We start from the raw sequence: 21771 nt of genomic DNA on the forward strand, positions 1-21771 counted from the left end.
GATCTCTCAGAAGCAGGCTGCCATTCCCAATATGCTCCTTTAGTTGTTCACAACTTGGTCTTGAGGTCAGAGCAGCACCTTCCAGCTTAGAGGAAGCCCCCTGTCATCTCAGAGCTCTCCTGTCCACCATCTGGGAAATCTTGACCACAGCATGTTGTGGAGTCTACAAAGGTTAAACCAGTGCATGGCAGCTGAACAGAGCTCACCAACCCAGCAGAGTGCTCTGTGGCAGGGAATGCTGAGCGCAGCAGGGAGAGCTTCCCAGTGGCATTGCAGGGAGCAGCAGCTCTGGTGATGGGGTGGAACAGCAAGTGCAGGCAGGAGACAGTGTTGACAGAGTCTTCCAGACTTGCCCAGTTGGACCAAAGACCAGCAGAAACTACCCAAATGCTGGTGCCAGCAGACAGCTGTGCTCTGTACAGCCAGAGACTGTGCCCCACCCCATCTCCTTAGGATAATTCATGCTAAAACCAGCCTTATTTTCCTTCTTGCTTCTTGAGTCACTGGGATTCCTTTGGAAACACAGAGGATCAAAGTGGTCAGTCCTTCAAGGTGCAAATTCTCCCCAAAATGGTTGTTTATAGAACTAACCAGAACTAACCAGGTTGTTTCTAGAACTAACTTGTGGGAAAACAGAAAGGCGCTCTTCAACCTAGAAAAGCAAGTAATCACCAGTCTTGGTGGTTAAAGTAATTATCTACATTGGGAACCAAACCTCAACAATCAGCACAGACTTGCCTAAAATGGGAGCAGACAGACCCAGCTGCCCCATGTCTGGGGCATCCACACAGGAGTTTCTGTTCTGCTTCTCCTGAGGACAGTCCAGCAGCAAGAGGATTAACAAAATCTAACTTACTTTGCTAAACCAATTTGGCCAGCAGTAATGGGAAGTCTTGATGCAAGACCCTTTAGAACAAGGCAAAGCAAACAGTGAGCAAAGGTCACATAACTACATGCTGGTAGGGTGGGATTTTCAGAGGCCAGTTAAGAGAAATAGGGCATGGCTTAGTGTGACTCTCTGGGTTCAACACTTACACCCTCAGCACAGAGTGAAGAACTGTGATTGGGCAGACAACGTGTTTTGCTAAAATTACTGGAGTATTAAAACAGCAGAATTGACATTATAAACCAGCCAACTTCAAAAGTTACTATTAGAGCCCCAATGGGCCTATCAAACCACAAATTAAGCTCTGACCTTTCCATGAAGTGCTAGTTCACATGCTTACCTGCCAGCAGGAGCACACCAAGTGCTCTGATGCCTTTTAAATGAAAATATTTGAAATCCCAGTTACTCTAGGGAGGATTGCCTGGCTTCAGGGACTGTGATGAGATGGAAAGTTCTTTCTCAAGCAGCTCATCTATACAGAGCTGGCTTTCTCCTCAGTTTGGGAAGGTTTTTTGTATAGTCTGATCAAAACAAGTCATCCCCTGTAGTCCTTTCAGGGCCAGCCACATTCTTCTTAAGTTTTAGGCTCACCTGAACACAAGCCAACTTTATCTTCTGCATTCTTGTATCATCAGAAGTATGATGTGATATTTCACCAGCCATTATGAACAGCACATTCCGAGAAGTTCATACTGACCTTTCATGCTCTGTGATAGTAGGTGTTTCATACAAGAACACATTTCTCATGGAGATAAATGATTTGAAGATGAAAAAAGTCTGTCCAACTTTAAAGTTCCCAGCTCTGCTAAGCTACAGGAACACGTTTAAGCACTTTGCATTCTTAACTCCTTTTCCTCCTTCCTACTGATCTAACACTGGTACCATGGCTCTAATCCTGCTCTCACAGAAGGCTAAAAACCTCTGCCAACAGCTCCAAGAAACAAGAGTTGTTCCACATTTTAAGTTTAGGTTTTTAGAGGATTAGATTCCTCTGCTGCCCCCTGAGCTGTGAAGCCGGCCCTCTGAATGAGAGCAGCCAAGAAAACGAAGAGAATGCATTTCTCTCAGTACTGTTTATATTTCAAATCTCATTTGTATCTGCTGTTTTATGAGAGAGTCCATTGCAGCCCTGCACACCCTTCGTTCGTCAAGAATCAATTAAATTCAAGTAGACTATCGAACTTAACCTCATGCAAGATTTCAGCATTCCAAATGTAGCTCTGGACAAAAGGGTTTATGTCTCAGCCCACAAAGTCCTTATTCAGCTGTTAAGGCTAATTTGTCCCAAATCACACAATGTAGCCAGTGATACTGCTAAACAATGCCTTGTTCAATAGTTTCCAATGTTCTAACCCTGGCTTGAATTCTGAAAAGCATTGAGAATCCCCATTCCCATCACTTTCACTGAAGTTTTAGTGACAGCAAGGTGTGTCCGGCAAAATTTAGGGGAGTAGGTCCTTTGGCTTGCTTATGGCAAATGATTTTTGGTGGTCATTCAGGAAGCTAAAGCATCCCATAGTAACCTTGGCTGTTTCCTAGCTATACTCATCCAATCAGCCCATATCCAGCACAGCTCAGGAGGATTCAGAAAACCAGAGGTGTTGGAATAACACTTGGGATGCTGGCAGTCCTTCTTTGGGCAGACGTTGCTAAGATGCACCAAGAAAACACAGGAAACAAACTTCAGAGGCTACTGAGTGCTGAAAGGTGCAGACTCACTGCAGTCATGCCTGGCCTTGCAGAGCACTTCAACATGTCCCAGGCAAATTCCTCACTGCTCACACTTGGCTTTTGGAGCTCTTCAGGACTGTGCATCAATGCTATGAGCAGAAATGCCTCATTTTACATCATTATAGCAGGCAACAGGCCAGGAAACCAGAAGGCCAAGGTTCAGTGCAGGTGCATGGCTATGTAGGGACCCTGCACGCTCCCACCTGCTCAGCCATGGCCTTTTGGGATGCCACAAGTCAGGATAGCAGAGTGAGGAACACAACTGAATTCTCACAGAAGGGCAGATTCAGTCACACTGGTCAGATCTAAGTCACCTACACTTGATTTAAACAGGACACCATGATAATTTACCCATCCTCTCTGACAATTGTTACGATAATTTTTGGGAGCACAGATACTCAGTACTTGATTCAAAGACAACCTTCTAGCCATACAATTTGTCTCACTGGACAACCAAAGCAGGCCTTTCACAACTAGCTGCTTTCCTACCTTTGTGGTTGCAAAGACTCCCCAAACCTGCTGACAAAACCACTCCAACACACACACACACACCCCACTGCTTCCCTGAGCTACACAGGTGTATTTGTCAAGTGCTGCTTAACCTTTGCATCGGTTCACAGGAGATAAGCAGAAAGCCAACCTACCAGTCTGATGCTGTCTTCTGGGCGGAGCAGGATGAACATGGCCTGCAGGTGCTGCTGGAGATCCCCTGCGGGCAAGAGGGCAAGGTGAATGCACAAAAATAGTTTTAAATCACATGCAAGTTCCTGGCTGTCCAGCCAGAGCAAATGTCCACCAAGAAACCTGACACGTCACCAGGAGTGGCGTCACTGTCACTCCCACCTGCTCAGAGACGGGAGTTTTGTCATCTCTTAATCAGCTGCTCTTTGCTCCGTGTGCTCACCTGTTCTTGTGTTACCATGTTCTCTCCTGCTAAATTCTGGTACTTTTTTTACAGAAATAAACAGTGTTTCAGTACATTTGTTCATTTGACAGACAAGTCAACCTAGTTAGAAATGGACCCCACCCTGTGGTTCAACATCTCATTCTACCATGTGCGCCAAGCCAGAAATTTGCCATTTGTTTTACACTAGCTTATTACTCAGTGCAGAAATACTACCCAGGAAAAAGTATACTCTCCTTGGAGTGAGATTTAGTCCTGCTTTAGAGCAGCATGTGCCCACCTATAGTTGTGTACCAACCCCACCCAAAACATCTAAAAACTGCCACCTGAAAAATCAAACACCTATAATTTTTTCCTAGAAAACACTTGCAACACCTTTCTTGATAAAGCTGAGGAAAAAAAAAAGGAAAATTATATTTAGTGCATGACTGTGATTTTAAGTCTTATTAAGAAGAGGCAAGTGTCACAGCTTCCTAAAACAACAAGCATTTCAAAGACAAGTGAGATGATTTTCTGTCAGCACTTCTGCACTGACTTCTCAGCACTACTCCTGGCATGTAGAGAGCCAACATCACCCCCTGAGAACTGGCCAGCAGCAACATCTCCAGTAAGGAACTGTTTTTTCAATCATTACATGGAAAATTAATCTACATTCCCACAAAGGAGAGTGCAGGGCTGCCAGGTGGGTGGCATAGATCAGCAAGAAGAAAAGCCTTTACCCTTCCACCCTCTCCCATTCCCCCACAGCCAGGAAGCTGAGTTTAGGCCACACTGCAAGGAGCAAATATTCAGCAGGATCAGCTACAAGAACCTTTTCTAGGAAGGCTGGTCAATCCCCCGACCTCCTTTTCTGATTCACCAGTGGTGCTAGAATCCATGTTATTTCAAAGGCTCTCAGAAATAAGGAAAGCTTGGACATGGAGCAGCATCCAAAAATACCAAGAAATGGAAGGAGAAGAACGGAAAGGCTGCCCAGTGAGAGTACCTGGTTTCCAAATGATTTTTAGAGCTGGTGGAAGAGCAAGGCTGCAGGGCTGTGCAGCCCCTCTCTGGATGGGACAGAGACAACCTCGCATGGAGTAGGTTACACAGGACACTGCAATCCCTGCTCTCCTCTTCTTCCTCCTTGAACCACATTTCAGCATATGGAGAATGACTCAATGCTCTGAGAATGCAAATTTAACTGGGGGGTGGGAAAACTGAGGCACTCAGCAGTGCCAGGGAAGTCACAGTATCACCGGCGACAAGCACCTGAAGCTGCTTCCTGCCCATGGACATTGTTCCCAGCACGGGAGGGGCTGGCACGAGCCTCCCTAAAGAGAAATTATTTATGGAGCTAGGGTACTCAGGAAGGCCAAGTCATCCATCAGGTGCTTCTTCTGCCAGGAGTGCCATGACAGGATCTCCCCACGTCAATACCAGTGCAAAATCCTGACAACACGGCTCAGTTCCAGCAAGTTCCAGCTAATAACACAGTGGGAATTGCTGAGAACTGTCAGTCAACAAGCAAAGGTCCCCCTGCACCTCCTGCCCACAGCTTGGAAGAGCTCAGCAAGTATTTGACTCATGAAGCTTCCACACGTCTTAGTCTGAAATGAGAGATGCTTCATGTCAGCCTTTTCCCCTCTCCAAAACACAGCAGTTCCCACTTATTGCTGCCAGTAATTCAGGGACCTCTTAAGATCCAAAGTTTCCAGAGTTAAAAAAAATAAAGATCACCTGGACTATTGGTTCATCTCAATACTTAAAGAAAGGAAGTTTCTATGACAACCCTTTCTGCAAGGCCTAGAAAGGAACTCCATTATCCTTCATCCTCAGAAAGTTTACCACACTCTTCCCTGTTGCTCTGCCAGCCTTGGGATCTCCAGAGCTGGAAAGTAAAGGATTGCTTCCTTGGCCAGCTTTAATCAACTTGCAGGGTTTTCAGCCCCAAACACACAAGGCATTTTGTAAACTTCCTGGATTAAGAAAAACCAAAGGAAAGGCTTTAACATGCCAGAATCAGCACAAAGATATCACATCCTGTCCTGTGAAGAGCTGGCTTTGCTGGCAGCCATGGCAGGGCTGCTGCTTCCTATCACATTGTCCTGCACCGAGCAGATGCTTTTGTTTCCTCGAGCTGGCAGGCAAGGTGCAAAGCATAGGCAAGGGTGGGATCTGAAAAGTGATTCACAGTATTCCAGAGATGGCAAAAGCCCCAGGGAAGTTACATCCCTTTCTGGCCTCCTCCGGCGTTGTTTGTTGTGGAAAAGCAAGCCCACCATCCCACAGAAGTTTGCCAGGTGGCACAGGACCACCCAGGGAGAGGAATATGGACAGCTGGTACCATATCTAGTCAATCTGCCAATGATTCCCATTGATGGAGTTGTGATTAGAGAAATGGGTGTGAGCATTATTTCCTGCTACCCATTCACTCTTTGCACTGGATTCCAGCACCTCTGATGAATTAAAAAGGCAGGTCAGCAAGGTCAGTCAGCCTTCCTAGAAAATGCTCTCAGAGCCACTTGAAATACTATTGCATCTATAGGCAGCAATTTCAACTGGAAAGTTTTGTCTGCTCCCTACCCCCTTCTAATTTTTTGTGCCAGAGATAAGTCACGACATACGTGGGGATGGAAGCTGAGCAAGGATTATCAGTGTCCCAGAAGGAGGCAGCTGCACACACTGTGCCAGCCCCACTCTCCACATCACTGAGTTTATTCTGGTGGCACAGATGTTTTGCTCAGGAAGGTGACACACTGATTCCCTGGTGCCTTGGTTTGCTGATACTAGAAAAATTCATAGAAATCTGGTGCACACTCAGACAAGAGACTCTCTTCAGTGAAACCTCCAAGCACCATAAAAAAAAACACTAGAGCATTCCCATGACTTGACAGACAGGGAAACTGAGGAAAGGACAAGCACTGATGCCTCATTAAATCTCACCCCGTAAACTGAAGAGACAGGAATAAAATAACTCTTCTAAGAACAAAAAACCCACCCCTTAGGCAAGCCAGCCTCGGCAATACCAAACATCTTGCTATAAGCAATTACAACACACTGGATTTGCTTCCTTGGCAATCTGGCTTCCAAGTGCCCTGGGCCGATTAGACAAGCAATTATTTTCCACCAAGGTCTCCAGACCTCATGCAAATCAGCTGGAGCGAGTACATGAGGCAAGCAGAGAGACTCAACAGCTGTTTGTGCTGCCTTGCAGGGGCTCTGCAGGGAAATCTGTGGCTTTCCTCAGCGAGGCAAAGCCAAAGCAGCAGTGCCAGGGGGAGACCTGGGCTTCAGCAATGGACTTTGGAGAGATTAAAAACCAAGAGAGGCCAAGAGAAACTTTTTAAAGACTGCTGACGCTACTTTCACACTAAAGGACATTTCACTTCATTCTCGACCAGAAAGGCCAGCTTTAATTTAAGTTTCAGAACGTCTTCTTTTGACAACTGGTAATTAATGCATCTCACCAAAGCAATTTGGGTACTGCTTGTGCTATGTTTGAGTGGAAGTATATAATTAAATGCCTTCTGACTTAAACTTTTTCCATAAATATGTTTGCAAACAGATTTTGAGGTGACCAGTCATCACATACATAACTCTGACAGATGCAGAGGTGGATGACAGTCTGATGGTGTCAAAGTACAAAGGGTTATACACCTGGAACCAAACCAAATCACATTTTTCCTGGTCACCTTCTAGCAAAGCACGTTGACTCCTGTTGCTGTTTCTCTCTCTGTCCCATGTGCAAATATCTGAAGGTCTCAATTTATTTTTGTTTCCTGCTTTATGGAAGGGAAAAATCCCTACACTATCTGATGCCAGTGATTAAGGACCATATAGCAAACGAAAAAATCTTACCCTGAAATGTTTGAGTTATGATATTCAGAGCAACTTTTCAAAGAAGAGTCCAAGCAAAAACACCCATCAAATTCCAGCAGATAAAGGAGGTGGAATTATAACCGACTCTGTATTACTCACTCTGCCGACACCGCTGAGAAGTCACACTGACTTTGCTCAGAGGTTTCCTCATCCCCACGTGGAGGTAAGCCTCCTCCCTCTCCTCCATCATAACCAGTTCCTTTCAGATTAGGAAGGACCATTACTCACCCTGTATCACAAACTCGGGTTTCCCCCTGCAGCGCACAAAGGTTTGGAAGGCAATCTTCCCCTCTCTCTCTCTCATACTGAAATTACAGGATGACATTTTGGGGGGCACTCACTCTCAAGCCTCCACCACATCATGACTGCTGCCCTAATGTCACTCATTTGATGATCCTGTTTGAACAGGTGAGTTTTGAAACCTTTCTTTCCTGTCAGCATTGAGACTGGCAGGTCAGGCTTTAATAAACAGGTGGGCCAGACAAACATGTGTCATCAGGTGAGAATGAGCTCAAGAAAGGTGGACTCTGAAACCAGAGGGAGCAGACAAGCCCCAGCCATCGATACCACACTTACCTGCATGTTTGTTGCGCCTGTGACTGATGCGGGGAGTGGATGACCCATTTCCTCGTGGCAGGAAGAGAGCTGCACCTTTCACAGTGAGGAAGCTTTCGCTGATGCTGCAAGGGAAAAGACAAAAAGGGAGTGAGGAAAAGTGTCTGGTCTTCAAAAAGGAAAAAAGGAATGAACAAGACAGGTTAAAAGCACTGAAAGCAAGCTCTGTTCTTTTGCAATGAAGTGATTTAGACCAAATCGTTCTGCTAGTAAAGAACTTTTCCCTCCATGTAAGTACTGCAAACATTCAAAGCAAAACAACACAGAGAAACACTGAAAAGCAGAACATATGCTGGTGCCACTCTGCCTGCAGAGGTGCAACCTGAGCAGGCAGAGGGGATTAACCTATGGCTAAATTTTCGATTTGAAAGTCAAGATGACAGATCCACATTTCTAAATGGTGATGAATAGAACAAGCCCACGCATCTGGGTAATTATGGACTCTGTTAACCCTGAGCTTTGTGGTTCAGACACAGCTGATGCCCTGCAGAAACAAATGTCTCCCTTCAGCAGTTAGCCAAAAGAAAATTAGTGTACACAAAAGATTAAGAAATCATAAAGCTACTCTCTATGAGTTGCACGATGATTAACTCTCAAAGACCTATAAATCACAAAAGCAAGAAACTGCAATGCTGTTGAAATTGGCCATCACTCGATTTTACCCTTTCTGAAGTCACATGAGGAGAGAAGTTTGTAAAAAGGGTCTTTTCCTCAGGTACTGAGGAACAGCTGGTATTTTAAGCACATCTTCCAGCCCTTTTATTGCAGATGCTGTGGTTTGTGGAAAAAGCCAGACATGCTCCAGATTCTGCAATGAAGCCATTCTGTTGCATACTCGAGGGTTCCTTCTTTTCTCAAAATTGATAAGACAGTCCTAGAGGCTTTGAAGAAAGCCAGAAACAATTGTCTAGTCAACAGGACGGCTGATGAATTTGGTAAGACAGGATGGGAGAGTCTCTGCCATCGTGCATCCCAACAGCTCCATGCTTTGAAAAAGATGTTGGCTTGTCCTTCAAGACAACTCCTGTCATGAGCAGGAGGTTAGGAACTTTATTATTCCTTTCTCCACTTAAACAAATATCAAACCTAGTTAGTTATTCCCTTCCTCTAAGGGATGAAGACTGGGAAATTAATAGAGTAAAAAGCCCTGCATTATTTCGGGTTGACTGCTTTAGCAAAGCATTTTCTGACTACATTTTTAGAAGTAAAATAATTGGAAAAGCTTGCGTTAAAGTTGGATTTCCCCCTAAGCTGAAGCACATTTCTGGGCACCTCTCCATTTTGCTGCCAGGGATATAAAAAATTGAAGTTTTCCAAGCTCCAGAAAAGTAGATGCACAGAGTCAGAAAGACTTTTCTCAAGGTTGCAGCACATCCCAATGTTTAGACTGTGCTGTCATACCCTCAGCACTCCTGAGTGACAAAGTTTCTCCCAGAACTTTCTTCCTAAAATTGAACCAGATGTCAAACATACTCTGGATGTTTCAATAAAAACAGAATTTTGAAAAGGACAAAATCATTCATCTTAAATTAAAATGGATCAGAGAGTTCTCTACTTACATTAAAGCTAAAATCAAAAAACAGCAAGTTCATTTGGCACATTGAACATATTTCCTTAGACCATTCTTGCATTAAAAAATTTTACTGAGCCTTTATAGCTTTTGTTGACAAATAAATCCTCTCAAAGTTCTCAAGCTATACAACTTCTTACAGCCTGAACTAGAGAAACACCAAGTTACCTTAACAACACTTAAAAAAATAATAATAGTATTATTAATGATAAAAATTAATTCTCCTCCTCCCATTATAATTTCGCCACAGAAGAAAACTGTTAGAAGATGTTAGGCTGCAGAGGTGGAGAAAGAATTCAGCACTCACAGACAGCTTTCACACTGTTAATTTTATCAGCAAAGCCAACCACTAATATTAGCAATCCTTTAGCCTGTGCTTGAGGTTCCCCCAGAAGGTGGAATTAGCAACTATTTTTAGTGGATAATGTAGCATGTAGCTAAGAGGGCCAGGAGGTTAAAAATCTTCTCAATTCCATCACTTTCCCTTATCACCAGCTCTCAGCCACCAGCCTGGAAAGGAAAGAGGAGCCGAACTGAAGAGATTCCCATCAGGTGCATCCTTCCCTCCTTAGGCCAGGGGAGCCTTGTTTTGGGCCATTAACCACAGGCTTTAAATGTAACTTGGTAGGACTAGGGAAAGGGAAAGTAATTTCCCATGCAAAGGGCTGGAACAGCTGAAGAATGTGGCAAAGCAGATGGTTCTTGTGGAACAAGGAGGTCAGGCAGGGAGGGCAGCACCTCCCGCAGGGCAGGAGATGGCCATCAGCACTGCTGGGAGAACAGCAGCTCCGTGGAGACAAGAGCCTTGTGCCAAATCCAGCTGTGGGGACACTCCCTGTACAGACAAGGCACACTACTGGCACCCCTGGCATCACCTGCTCTGAATTCTAGCCCTAAGTGCATCAGTGTCCAGAAAAGAAACCCATAATACACACACACACACAGAAAACAAAGCTCTTGCTTTGAGATTCAAGCAGTAAAGAAAATGCCTTTCCTCTGGGAGGAACGGCAACAAATTCACGGGAAAGTCCAAGAGTAGCTTTAATACTAAATTCAGCAGATTCTGATTTTGGTGCCTGTGATGCACTACACGGACAAAAAAAAGGCAATCACTGGCCTGACATCCTCTGTGCCACACTCAGATGGCTGCTCCATTTGGGTCCATCCTGTTTGGACAGTCCCTGAAATGATCTTCACCTAAAGCATCATATTTCAGGGTAAGATCACCTTTGGATACTGTCCCTGATCTAAAAAGGAAAAGGATTCCTCTGGTGGGACACTAACAGAAGGCCCTAATCTGTGACACGTCAAAACCACAATAGGTAGAAAAGATGTCAGTGAAAAGGGCAATTAAGGCTCTAAACAAGTGTTGCCATCCACTACTGATTTCACCCTGCTGACAGCTTGATGGCTTCCAAGCATAACGTGGGCTTTGAAATACTTCACAAAATCTGGCTTGCCAGAGCCTACGGGAGCTTCAGGACTCTTTCAAACACTCTCCTGGAACAGACTGGTGTTAAAAGACACTCAACGTGGTTAGGGAGAAGTTGAGTCCAGGACAGCAGAAGACAAGAAGCCAACTTGGCACAGGTAACAAAGCTGAGCTGTGTTTTATCAGCACCCCAGGCTTGTCATCAGTCGTCTGTACTGCACAGCAGGTTTTTTCAGGAGAAGACTTACTCAGGACATACCTATGAAAGAGGTATCACAATCCTCAGCACTACAGCTAGAGGAAAAACCCCTTCTGTTCCATGTTCACCTCTGCAGTGAAGCAGCAGCCTCAAGGCCACCAGTGATGTGCTATTTGTAATTCCCTGCTCACTGGGAAGAGAATCAATGCAAGCAGAGGACTTAACTCCTACAGAAATCACTACTTGTACCAATTTTTCTCCCAGGCAGAAAAGATTTTGTAGAAATTGTACAAGTCACATCAGAACTATTTAAAGCCTTTTGCACAAAAAGCACAGACACTGCCCTTAGAAGACTCTGTTTCTAACCAGCAGTAATATCAGGCAACAGAAGTGATTCCTGTGCTCCCTGAGGTGCTGCCCAGGGCTGAGCTCCTCCTGCACAAGGAAATCGCTGCACGGTTCAAACTAAATTCTCATTATGCTACAAAATGAGATCCACACAGAACTTATAGATGACAAATAATAAATGCATTCCCAGATGTTACATTGCATAGCTCCGTTCATAAACTGCAAGCACAAACACCAAACACACCGGTTTGAGGACACAAAAGAGAAAGTGTTACTGGTTTAAGGGCTGTGCCAAAGATAAATCACTGCATGCATTGTCATGACCCCCTGGAAAATGACTTCCAGCTCCCAGCCAGGAGCCAGGTGAATCTGCACAACCCTCTGATTTCAATGAGAAACCCTCAGTCCTCAGTAAAATACTCAAAAAGGAACCACGTTGTTTTCTCTTGAAATGCTTCACAATGAAAACCTTTTTAGGAATAAGGCAAGAAGGCACCTGAACTGCTGCTGGCAATGTTTTATCCTAATAAACACTTAATTAAGTTATTGCGAGCCTGAGGATGACTTTCCAAAAGTCTGCTTTCCTCACTCATCGGAGCAGCTCCTTTACAGCAGGCTCTGTCCTGTCCAGCCCAGCCCTTGGTCGGGCACTTGCCAAGTAGCACAAGCAGAAATTTGGCACCACTCCCTGACGGGCTCGGCAGGAGAAGTCCTTCCATGCACATCCTCCCACACAACGTACAGGACAGGTCAGTGTGGCAAAGGCCAAAACCTCCTTGTGCTGTCACCTCCTCGCAGCCATGCCCAAAGCACATGGGCACTGCATGTGGTCACATCCTCCCACGCTGCTCACCCTAATCCTTCGATGAAATGGGAGATTGAAAAGTGGTGGTAGGGGAAATGAGGATATCAAGGTACTTCACATTTGAATAGAAGTCCGCTACCTGTATGATTTAAGGGAAATACAGTTTCTCTTAGTGGGTATTTATTAACCAGAGCCCTGCAGAAAAGAGCTCTGAAGCAGCTACAATGGGATTTCAATGCCAAGCCTGGCTCCAGCTGTAGCTCCCCATGAACAGAGCTGTGCAGTCCCTCAACAGCCCCCCAGATTTTGCTCTAATATGAGCAGCCAGTGCTGCCTTGCACACCTCAGCTGCCAGCTCAGCTCCATCATCTTCCCTCAATCCAGCAGCTGCAAAACTCAAACCAAACAAAAAGACTGAAATTCCAAGGCTGGCAGGAGTGGCACAGCAGGCGTCAATACTTAGCTCATTCCCGAGGTGTGGAAGGAGGGAGAGAGGGCAGCCGGGGACATGTGAGCGAGCTCTGGAGCTGCCAGGACTGCAAGAGCAGCAATTCCCTGCAGCCTGCTGGGCCTGCCATGGGAGAAGTAACACGAGGGCAGGCACAGCAGCCTGCTGATTTTTTCAGCACATCAAGCCGCTTCCCTCCCTCTTCCTGCTCCCCTTCCCAAACTGGCTGTTTCCCCTTCTCCACAGGCAGGCCCGGGGCCTGCCATCACACCAGCTCCGGGGGCAGCTCTCACTGCCAGCCTCCCACCCCTTTACCTGCCCACAAGAGAAGTCCTGGTTAATAAAGCATCAGTCCCCTAGCCAAGGGTGCACCAGCAGCTGGGTGCACAGCTGGATTATGCCTGGCCTGGCAGCCCAGGGCACTTCTTCCTCAAACACCAGATAAAAGCATTGCATTCCTCCAGCATCCCTCCCCAGGGAAGTGCCTCTTTCACCTTCACTGTAGTTTGTTGTTCAATAAACAACATCCCTACTTCCCTTGTTTACTTTTTAAAGCACCTGGTTTAATAACTGCCTGCAGTATTAATGAATTAAATAGAGGGAAGCAATATTTGGCTTCCAGTTTAAACCTTTGCTCCTAGGCAAGGGATTAAGGTGCATGATTCTCTTCACACAGAGGGCAGATCTCAGAGCTGTGTAAAGCACAATACAAGGTACTAATAAAGAAAACCCATCAAAACCCTACAGGGAAAATGAAAAGGCAAGGATTACTCAGGATTGCCCTGCACTGACATCTGTATTAACAGGGTCAGCTGGCAGCAAACACAGACAAGCACAGGTTTCTCTGATACCCAAAACAGAAACAAACCCAGTGCCGAGCAAAACAAGGGCCACAACTTACCGAAAAGGGGTCAATCACACTGTCAGCAGGGGTGACACCACTGAGGGTAGGGAGAGAAAAGGGAAGTGGTTCTCCACCAAAGGCCATCTCTCACCACTCAGCACTTTTGCAACTTAAGAAACAGCTCAAGGAGAAAAACAAACTGAGCGTGGGAACTCACTTGGGCTCAGAGGTTTGACGCAAACTGCATTTTTAGCAACATCTGCATTTGTGCCTTTTTTTTTCCAAAAAGGAACTGTCTGCAGGCACTTCCTCTGCTCCAAGGTGGGGCTCCCTGGAGAGAGAACTCAGCTTCCATGACACAGACAGGCATCATCACAGAGAGAATCTGCAATGCCAACTGTTACTCACCCACATGAACTTACCCACTGATCCCTTCTCACCAGCACCAGATCACCTTTTCCCTTGTTTTGGGCTCCAACATAGACAACTTCTGAAGCCAAACTAAGACAACACTTTGCCAGAAGACAGTCAAAGGTGAGGGTGGATGGGTGTGAATCTGAATTCAAAGGACTAATTCCTTTACCTTGCTCCAAGCAAGAAGTGAATTTCTGCTGAATTCAGGGAGGGTACAACTTGCCAAAGGGAACTCTGAAGACCACCACTGTGTGTGCAAGTGAAGAACAACTGCTTCAGGTGCACGAAACAACCACACTTAGACACAGTTTTAGAGACAGGATCAAACCAGCCTCGGGTCATCCCACCAGGCTGTGGGGAGTTTTGAAACCCACTCAACAACCTAGTGACCAGTCAGCAAATCACACCCACTGCTGGAACCAACCACAACATGCCATCAGAGCTCCTCTGCCATCAGATCATTTGAACTGAGCTCAGAAACAACTCTGTAAACTTGAGCAGCCTGGGTATGCAGGAGAGAACAGTGGATTCCTTTAGAGACTGCATGGCAGACAACAGCTCTGGGCTGAGAAACTCATCCCTGCCTCGCTGCCGGCGAAGGGAGCAACAACAGCTGCTGTTTGCAGCCCAAGTTTTCAGCCCACGCAGCTGCGACAGGGCTGCGCTGTGCTGAGACAGCCCCAAGCACCTGCAGCATTCCTCTGCCTCCCGATGCCCCAGCCTTGCTCTGCAGGGCTGAGTTTCACACTCACATCCAATGCATTCCCTCACAGGCAGGGCTGGGATTTATTCCTTACAGGCAAAGCAAAGCAGACTCAGTTTTGTTTTAAGCTGGACAGCATTTTATGGTGTCTGATGGAAGCGAAAGTCCTCGTGGGTTTCCTGTTCCCCTCACATACTCTTGGCCTACAGATGAACCACCACAAACTCCTGAAGCCCAGGCAATGCAGGCAGAGCCCTGGCATGGACATCAGCTGCCTCCTCAGCACCCAGCCCCGTGCCCAGCCTGCTGCTGGCATCTCCAGATTGGGTTTCACTGGGCTGCTGCTGAGCGTGTGCTCCTACAGTAACCCTGACACGGCCCTCCCTGTGCCACCTCGCTGCCGAGCCTGTCCCCATCGCTGCAGCCTCGGAAGGGAGGGAATGTCCTGGTGCTGAGCTGAGCTGTGGATGGTGTCACCAGCGAGAAGCAGTGCAGACTTGGGGGACACCCTGCTGATGACAGATCATCAGGTAATGATTTATTTCAAGGAATACAAACCTGGGCACAGACTGTAAGATCACTATGGTAATGAAGAAGGGAATAAAGCAGGGACGACTTAAGTTATCACAGACTCAAAGGACCCATTTTCCATGCAGCACAAAGAGCAAAAAGCTTTACTGCCCATCTCTCTGGCTATGCAGCACAGAGGGCGTCCCAGCAAGGCACACGTTGATGGCCCATGTTCAGCCTCCAAGGCAGCTTCAGAGAATCCATCCAGAGAAAAAGAAAAAAGATTCCAAAACGCAACAGCAAAACAAGTTGTGCAAACAAAGCCCTGATGTCTCTGGAATTTGAGACTGAAGATATGCACGAAATCATTCTTCCTGCAGTCGTGCACGGCAGTTCACGGACTAGGAAGCGAGGGGCTAACACAATTAGGATGCTGATTAAGAAATCCGGGCACTTTGTGTTTACAGAAGAAATCTGATTCTCTGCACTTTTTAAAGCAAGAGACCCAGACCGGAAGAGAGACCATGAAAGGAATTTGTTTTACATGATAGTCCCTAAAGGCTTCCAGGTCTCCAAGTCAAGACATTCCCAGATGAAAGCTGTACATGACATTCTTCTTGTGCCATATAGTGTTTAAACATCTTTGGGCATTTTTAATGCATACCACTGGGTTCACAGAGCAGGACAGCAATACCCAGGATAACACTCCACAGTGTTTTACCACCACATGCTGTGCTCCGACCAGCTCAGCCTGCCCAAAGTGAGCCAGCTGCTGTGGTACCAAGAAAACGCTTTCACAAATATGTTCTTAAGAAACACTTTAATCAACATGAGAAAACTTCTGAAGGATAATCTATTGCATCAAGGAACACAGAAAAATAACCACCAGCTTTTTGATTAGATAATCCTCAGGAAGAACACCCCTCTGATTGACACATCCTTATCTTTTTTTCTCTCCTAATTAACACAGTCCATGTTTATTATCTTTAAACCACACAGTAATCTCCTTAGCCACCAGTTTGAAAGCATTGCCTTCATACACAGCACATTTCTTTTTAAACCTTAAATGACAGCTGACAGACACTCCAGCAGTTAATTAACAACCTGGTCTCTCCCCACTACGATTAAATGCATTTAAGATGGGATATTTTTTAATACATTATAAAGCAAATCTCCCTGCATGTCACTGTCACAGACCTGACCATGTTTGGCCTGACTAGCAGCATCCTGCAAGAAGGTCTGCTTTAAATACAACTGTAACACAAGTGACAGGAGACACCCCGAGGTCAACTTACTGTCCCTCCCTGCCACAGCCAAGTCCAGGGTCCCCTATATTTAGACAAAGTATGTCCAGCACTTTACAGATGGAAGGAGATCACTGACTTGCCTGAAGCACAGCCAGGGCTGGCCCACTCCCCGAGATGGGTGTGACCAGGAGCTGACAAATCCCAGCACCTGCTCCAGGCAGGGTCCCCTGCGTCCCCCACTCCCTCCCCAGCGGCCACAGCTCTGCCAGGCACAGGCCCAGGATGTGACTGGTGCAGGAGGATGCTGCTCTGTCTTCTTCTGGTCTCAGTGGATGTGGCCAGCACTGAGCATGGCTGTGGTCAGCCAAGGAGCAGAGCTCCTGTGGTCAACCAGGGTGCAGAGCTCCTGCTGCCTTCAGAAGCAGAACTGTGCCAGGACTTGGCTCTGCAACCACCCTACCAGGGCATGGCATGGAGGAATTACGCTGGGGAAGCTGCCTGGCTCTGATCACAGCCTTGTTGGCTGCCCTCAGTAAATACATTAACAGACCCCTGTAAATAGAGCACCAAAACAAGGACCACTCTGTCTCCACACAAAGAAATCAATGCTGAATAATAAGCCTTTTCCTCTTGCTAAGAAGAAGCAGATGCTTGTTTACCAAAAGCATCAAAAATCATCAAGAGGCTGTTGGATTTGACTCATAAAAATATAGAAGGAAGTTATTTGTTCAGTATTTTAACTTCTGCATCACTCAGCACTTTCAATTTTCTCTCATTCGCACTGCATCCTCCCCATGCTATGGTATTTGATCCCTGAATGACAGTTTCCAGCAGGAACAGTAAAATTGGTTTAGGAACGACTGTCCCTTTAGATTAACAAAAAGAACAGTCAGCAGTAGCCACTGATGTGAGATGGTTTGTGGGCTGTTTCACAGAACTGCCACGTGCCAGGTTTCTTTCAATAGGTTTTGATTTGAAACTGGAAGTCACAGGGAGCTTTACCTGCTGTGATGATACAGCCAGTAATTGGGCCATTGATCTGCTCCCCCTTGCAAATATGCCAGGGACTTTATTTTAGGGAACAGAGAAGTTACAATTAAGGGAATACAAACTTAAATGTGGCTGCAACTAATACCTTGAAATTTTAATCAGCTAGAAGTAAAGTATCATCAAAGACAAAGGATCAGAAACATTTTATAGTTGGAATAGTTTAAAGGATTCTTCAATCCAGGGCAACACTTAGAAGGACAGTTCCTTGCACGAAGCAAGGTCAATACAAATCTCAGATTCGACTTCAAGCTGCAAGTCAAAGAAGAAACTTTGGGTTCAGGGACCCAGCACTGAGGGAGCCTAGAGAGACAAGGCTGCTTGTCCCCAGAAGCTCAGAGCATGCACCCCCAGCACAGCACACCTACCCTGACAGCAGCCACAAAAACCACTCCAACATCCTGCTGGTGTAAGTGACAATCAGCCTCCGGAGCCATCAGGAAAAGCTCTCCAAATCAGACCATGAGATATAATTATGATCCATTTCAAAATGCAAGCTCAGCATCACTTTCCAATCCAACTCTTCCCCCCGCGGATGTTACAAGTTCTTCCTGGAGACAACATCCCTTGTGACTCTGCTTTTTCTTTTGGTGCTCTGAATAGGGATCAGCTTACCAGGAGTCCTTTATTCCCGAAATAATTTCCATTAATCACTCACCATACACCACTTTAAACAGAAGCTGAGAGACTGTGGGATGTCTAACACCAGCACAGCATCTCCCAACTTAAATAAAAGCTGACACGAAGGGCACTCTAAGAGGCAAAAGGAACTGGGAGATCTCTAAATAGGAGACAAGAAAACTTCTTCAAAATGTTCCTATGAATTGAAATGTTTTTATACAGCTACTTTAAATACAAGCAGGGAAGCAGTATTGTGAACCATCCACTCCTCATGGGATCTGCTCACAAAAAAAGTAAATTAAAGGAAAAACAGTGAAGCGCTTCATTCTGAAACATCACTGTGCAGTTTTGCATTTGTGATTTCTCAGCACAGCTGCAAATGAAACAACTCTTTTAGCACCTTCATGAGACTTTCAGGGGGATGTCAATGCTTTACTTCAAAATGCATATAAAGGAGTTTTTAACTCAACATAAAAACCCTGCAAAGTTTTGCTGACTAAGACTCAGACTGGAAACACATTAAATAAAAGTTTTATTTTACAGCAGTTTGAACTCAAAAGAGTAGAGATTCCAGATGTGTTTATCCCTGCTAAAGTCAGGTGCTAAATTTCAGCAGAATTAGCACTTTAAGCAGTTTGGCAGCAAATTTTCTGTGGTTAACTCAGGTCTTCGTATTTCCTAAAAGCATAGAAACCCCTTTAAAAAGCACACATTAAAGTAGAAAGACCATCAGAATACTAAACACTGCTATGTACCACAGAACCAGCAAAGTCTCTAACAAGAACACAGTGTACTTTAGGGAAAAGGCTCTTAAACAGCTTTTTAAAAGGCTCCAGAATAGATATTTGCTTAATTTCAAGCTAGAGAGCCTCTCATCGAACATTTCATTATGTACTTGAAGGAACTAAGGACAAAAGAGTCAGGAAGATTACAGCAGTGTCAAAGTTTTGCTGGGGACTGTGCTGGAAATCTGGGTGATGTCCTGGTCCATCTCCTGACCTCACTTCCCAAAATGCAGCTTCTGGGCTGGCTCAGACACCCCCACATACCAGTCTTGTTCACACACACTGGACACAGCCTCACCCACTGCTGCGGTGGGTATTTTTGTCACCCCCGCTTGCTATCAAGGCACATGGATATTCCTCTTTTGCTTTCCTGAAATTTTCTCATCATGGCAAACCAACAGGAAGGCTAGAAATGGTGCTGACAAACTGTTTGTTTTTATTTAGACTGTCTTTCAGTCTTTGCGCCACAGAGGAATGTGGCTGTTCCACTTTGCATTTGTTTTTTGATTTCTCCATCTCTTTTACAAAGCAAATAAAGGGAAAAAAAACCAACAAACCAACCCTAACAATAACAACAACAAAGCCAGTGACAAGCTCTTCACACACCACCACGCAATGAGCCCTTAAAAAAACCCAAACAAACTAAACAAACAAACAAAAACCCCCAGTAAAACTCCTCCCACAACTTGGATTCATTTTAATTCAGTATCGAGTTGCAGAAAGCAAGTAGGAAACTAATAGGAGGACAGTGGTTAAGACTCGTGATAGCTCTTTACACCTTTGTGCAAATGGGATTCCCCCTTACACTGTAACCTGATCAAGGTAAATTTCTCATTTGCTAATCAAAATGACCCTACTCCAGTCCCACCTGCCATTTGGAGTCTCACAAAACATCAGCAGTACACACAGAACTGGCTGCCCATGCCAGTCTGTCAGCTGCAGGTGCCTGAGCCAAGACAGGTAACAGCCCACTCCAAAGCACCCAGCTGGGATTCTGTACAAAAAGAAGCTGCAGGGCAACAAGAGCCTCAGAGAAGCAAATTTATTCTATTCATGCTGGCAAACAAATCACAAGGAGTGAGGAAATCCAGCACAGTATGCACCATAACACCACAGTACAGACAACTCCAAGCTCATCTCAACAGGGGTCCCTGGGCACCTCCAGACAGCTCTGGACCTTGGGGTGAACTCGCTCTGATCCACCTGGGTGCCTCCACAGTCAGATGTCACAGATCTCTGCTCTTTCAGGGAAAAGCTGGAAGTTTAACAGTGCAACCCCAACCCCGACCTGCAGCGTTCCCGAGGAGATCCCAGGCAGGAGCCAGCCCTGCCTGGTGGGACAGCACGGAGCTCATTAAGCCATTGTGAGAAGTGTGTGAACAAATGAAAGAGTTCGCTAATAAGTGACAAAGATCATTTGTTTAAAAGAAAGGACTAAATCATTTCTGGTTCAGCAGCCTGGATTTAGCCTATTCATAACAAAGGTGTTTTGAGGAAAAGCATTCTGCTTAAATGGCTTATTGCAAGTAAATCAGAGAGCCCAAAGAGCTGAACACGATGTTGATGAGGGGCAGATAAGTACTGGATAAACAGGAAAATGTACCGAACAAGGAGTCTGTCACCTCAATATAATAGAAGTGCCCAAATTTATCAACTTGCCAGCATCAAAAAATGTCAATCCTACACTGAGATCTTCCAGGTTGGATTCCTATGCCACTCCCAGCCTTCAGCAACTCTGTGACTTGTCTTTTAAGTTTACCTCTATAGGCTTTTCTTTTCCCCACCCTCCCTCATCCACAGGCTGATGTCCTTGAACCAGAAAGCTGCTGTCTGTCACAAAACACTTGGTTAATCCCACACAACCCAGCAATAGGTGGCTGCAAAACAGCTCTTGCCAGTCTGAAGTTCCTTCACAAGTTGCTGGATTCAAGCTCGGGCCAAGCTGCACATAGAAAGCAAAGGGGTGGTGTTGGAATACTTCAGCAAAAGCACAAGTGTTTACTGCTAAGGACAGGAGTGAGTCTTGCTCCATGTGTTTGTGAAAATTTCAGTCTTCAACCAGCTGCTATGAAACACCATGGCTGGAAACTCAAGTTGCAAATTTGCTCTGTACACATTACATATGTTACACTGGAGAAAAATAGTTGCTGAATTAGTTTTAAGCCCATACAAGCTGATAATTTAAATGCTGTTTGTCAAACCAATACAGGGGAGACAACAGCCCTTCAGAGCCTACTGCAGAACAGGATGCAGAGTTTTCAACTTTCTCTGACCCCACAAACACTAGTCAGAAGGAACTGTTAGCTTGAAAGTTAGCTTGAAGTTGTTTTAAAAACAATGAAGCAGTATTTTAACCAGGGGCTCTGTGATAAAGGTGCAAGGACGTGGAGTCCTGAAAAAAAATCCCAGCCAGCTATTAACTGGCCCCAAAAGGTCTTTTTCTGCTGATAATCTCACTGGGGTCCTTCTGCTTTGTGGTCTTTAGAAAAATCCCAAGCATTTCCAGAAACAGGAACATCTGCAGATGTTTCAAGACAACACAATCTCAGAGTCAACTTTACCATTTAAATCATTTTAAAACATTAATTTGGCAGCCCAGCAGCGTGGGCTTCCTAACTAAAACATATTGCTCAAAAAGAGTGGTGGCGTAGGGGGTTTGTCCTTGAAACACTGGTTTGTGGCTCAGGTTTTGATTTGATGTCCGATAACCATCTCTGTGTCTCTTCCAGCCCTTACCAGGAAGGATCAGTGAGACAAATACCCACAGCTTCCAGGGGAATAAAAGAAAAAGCCAAACAGGA

The 21771-nt window shown here is 45.5% G+C and overlaps 1 protein-coding gene across 3 annotated transcripts in view; it reads right to left on the reverse strand.

Annotated features, from left to right (window-relative positions):
* The window catches only part of SSH2 (slingshot protein phosphatase 2), an 87495-nt gene that overhangs the window by 21685 nt on the left and 44039 nt on the right, over positions 1-21771 (reverse strand). For all 3 annotated transcript variants that reach the window (XM_031506470.2, XM_031506469.2, XM_021551047.3), the window contains 2 exons: positions 7959-8062; positions 3262-3326 (listed from right to left, as the gene is read on the reverse strand). In XM_031506470.2, the coding sequence (XP_031362330.2) occupies positions 3262-3326; positions 7959-8062 (169 nt within the window). The remainder of the gene's footprint in view (positions 1-3261; positions 3327-7958; positions 8063-21771) is intronic.

Source organism: Lonchura striata, chromosome 20 (assembly GCF_046129695.1).
Source record: "Lonchura striata isolate bLonStr1 chromosome 20, bLonStr1.mat, whole genome shotgun sequence".
Lineage (NCBI taxonomy): Eukaryota > Metazoa > Chordata > Aves > Passeriformes > Estrildidae > Lonchura > Lonchura striata.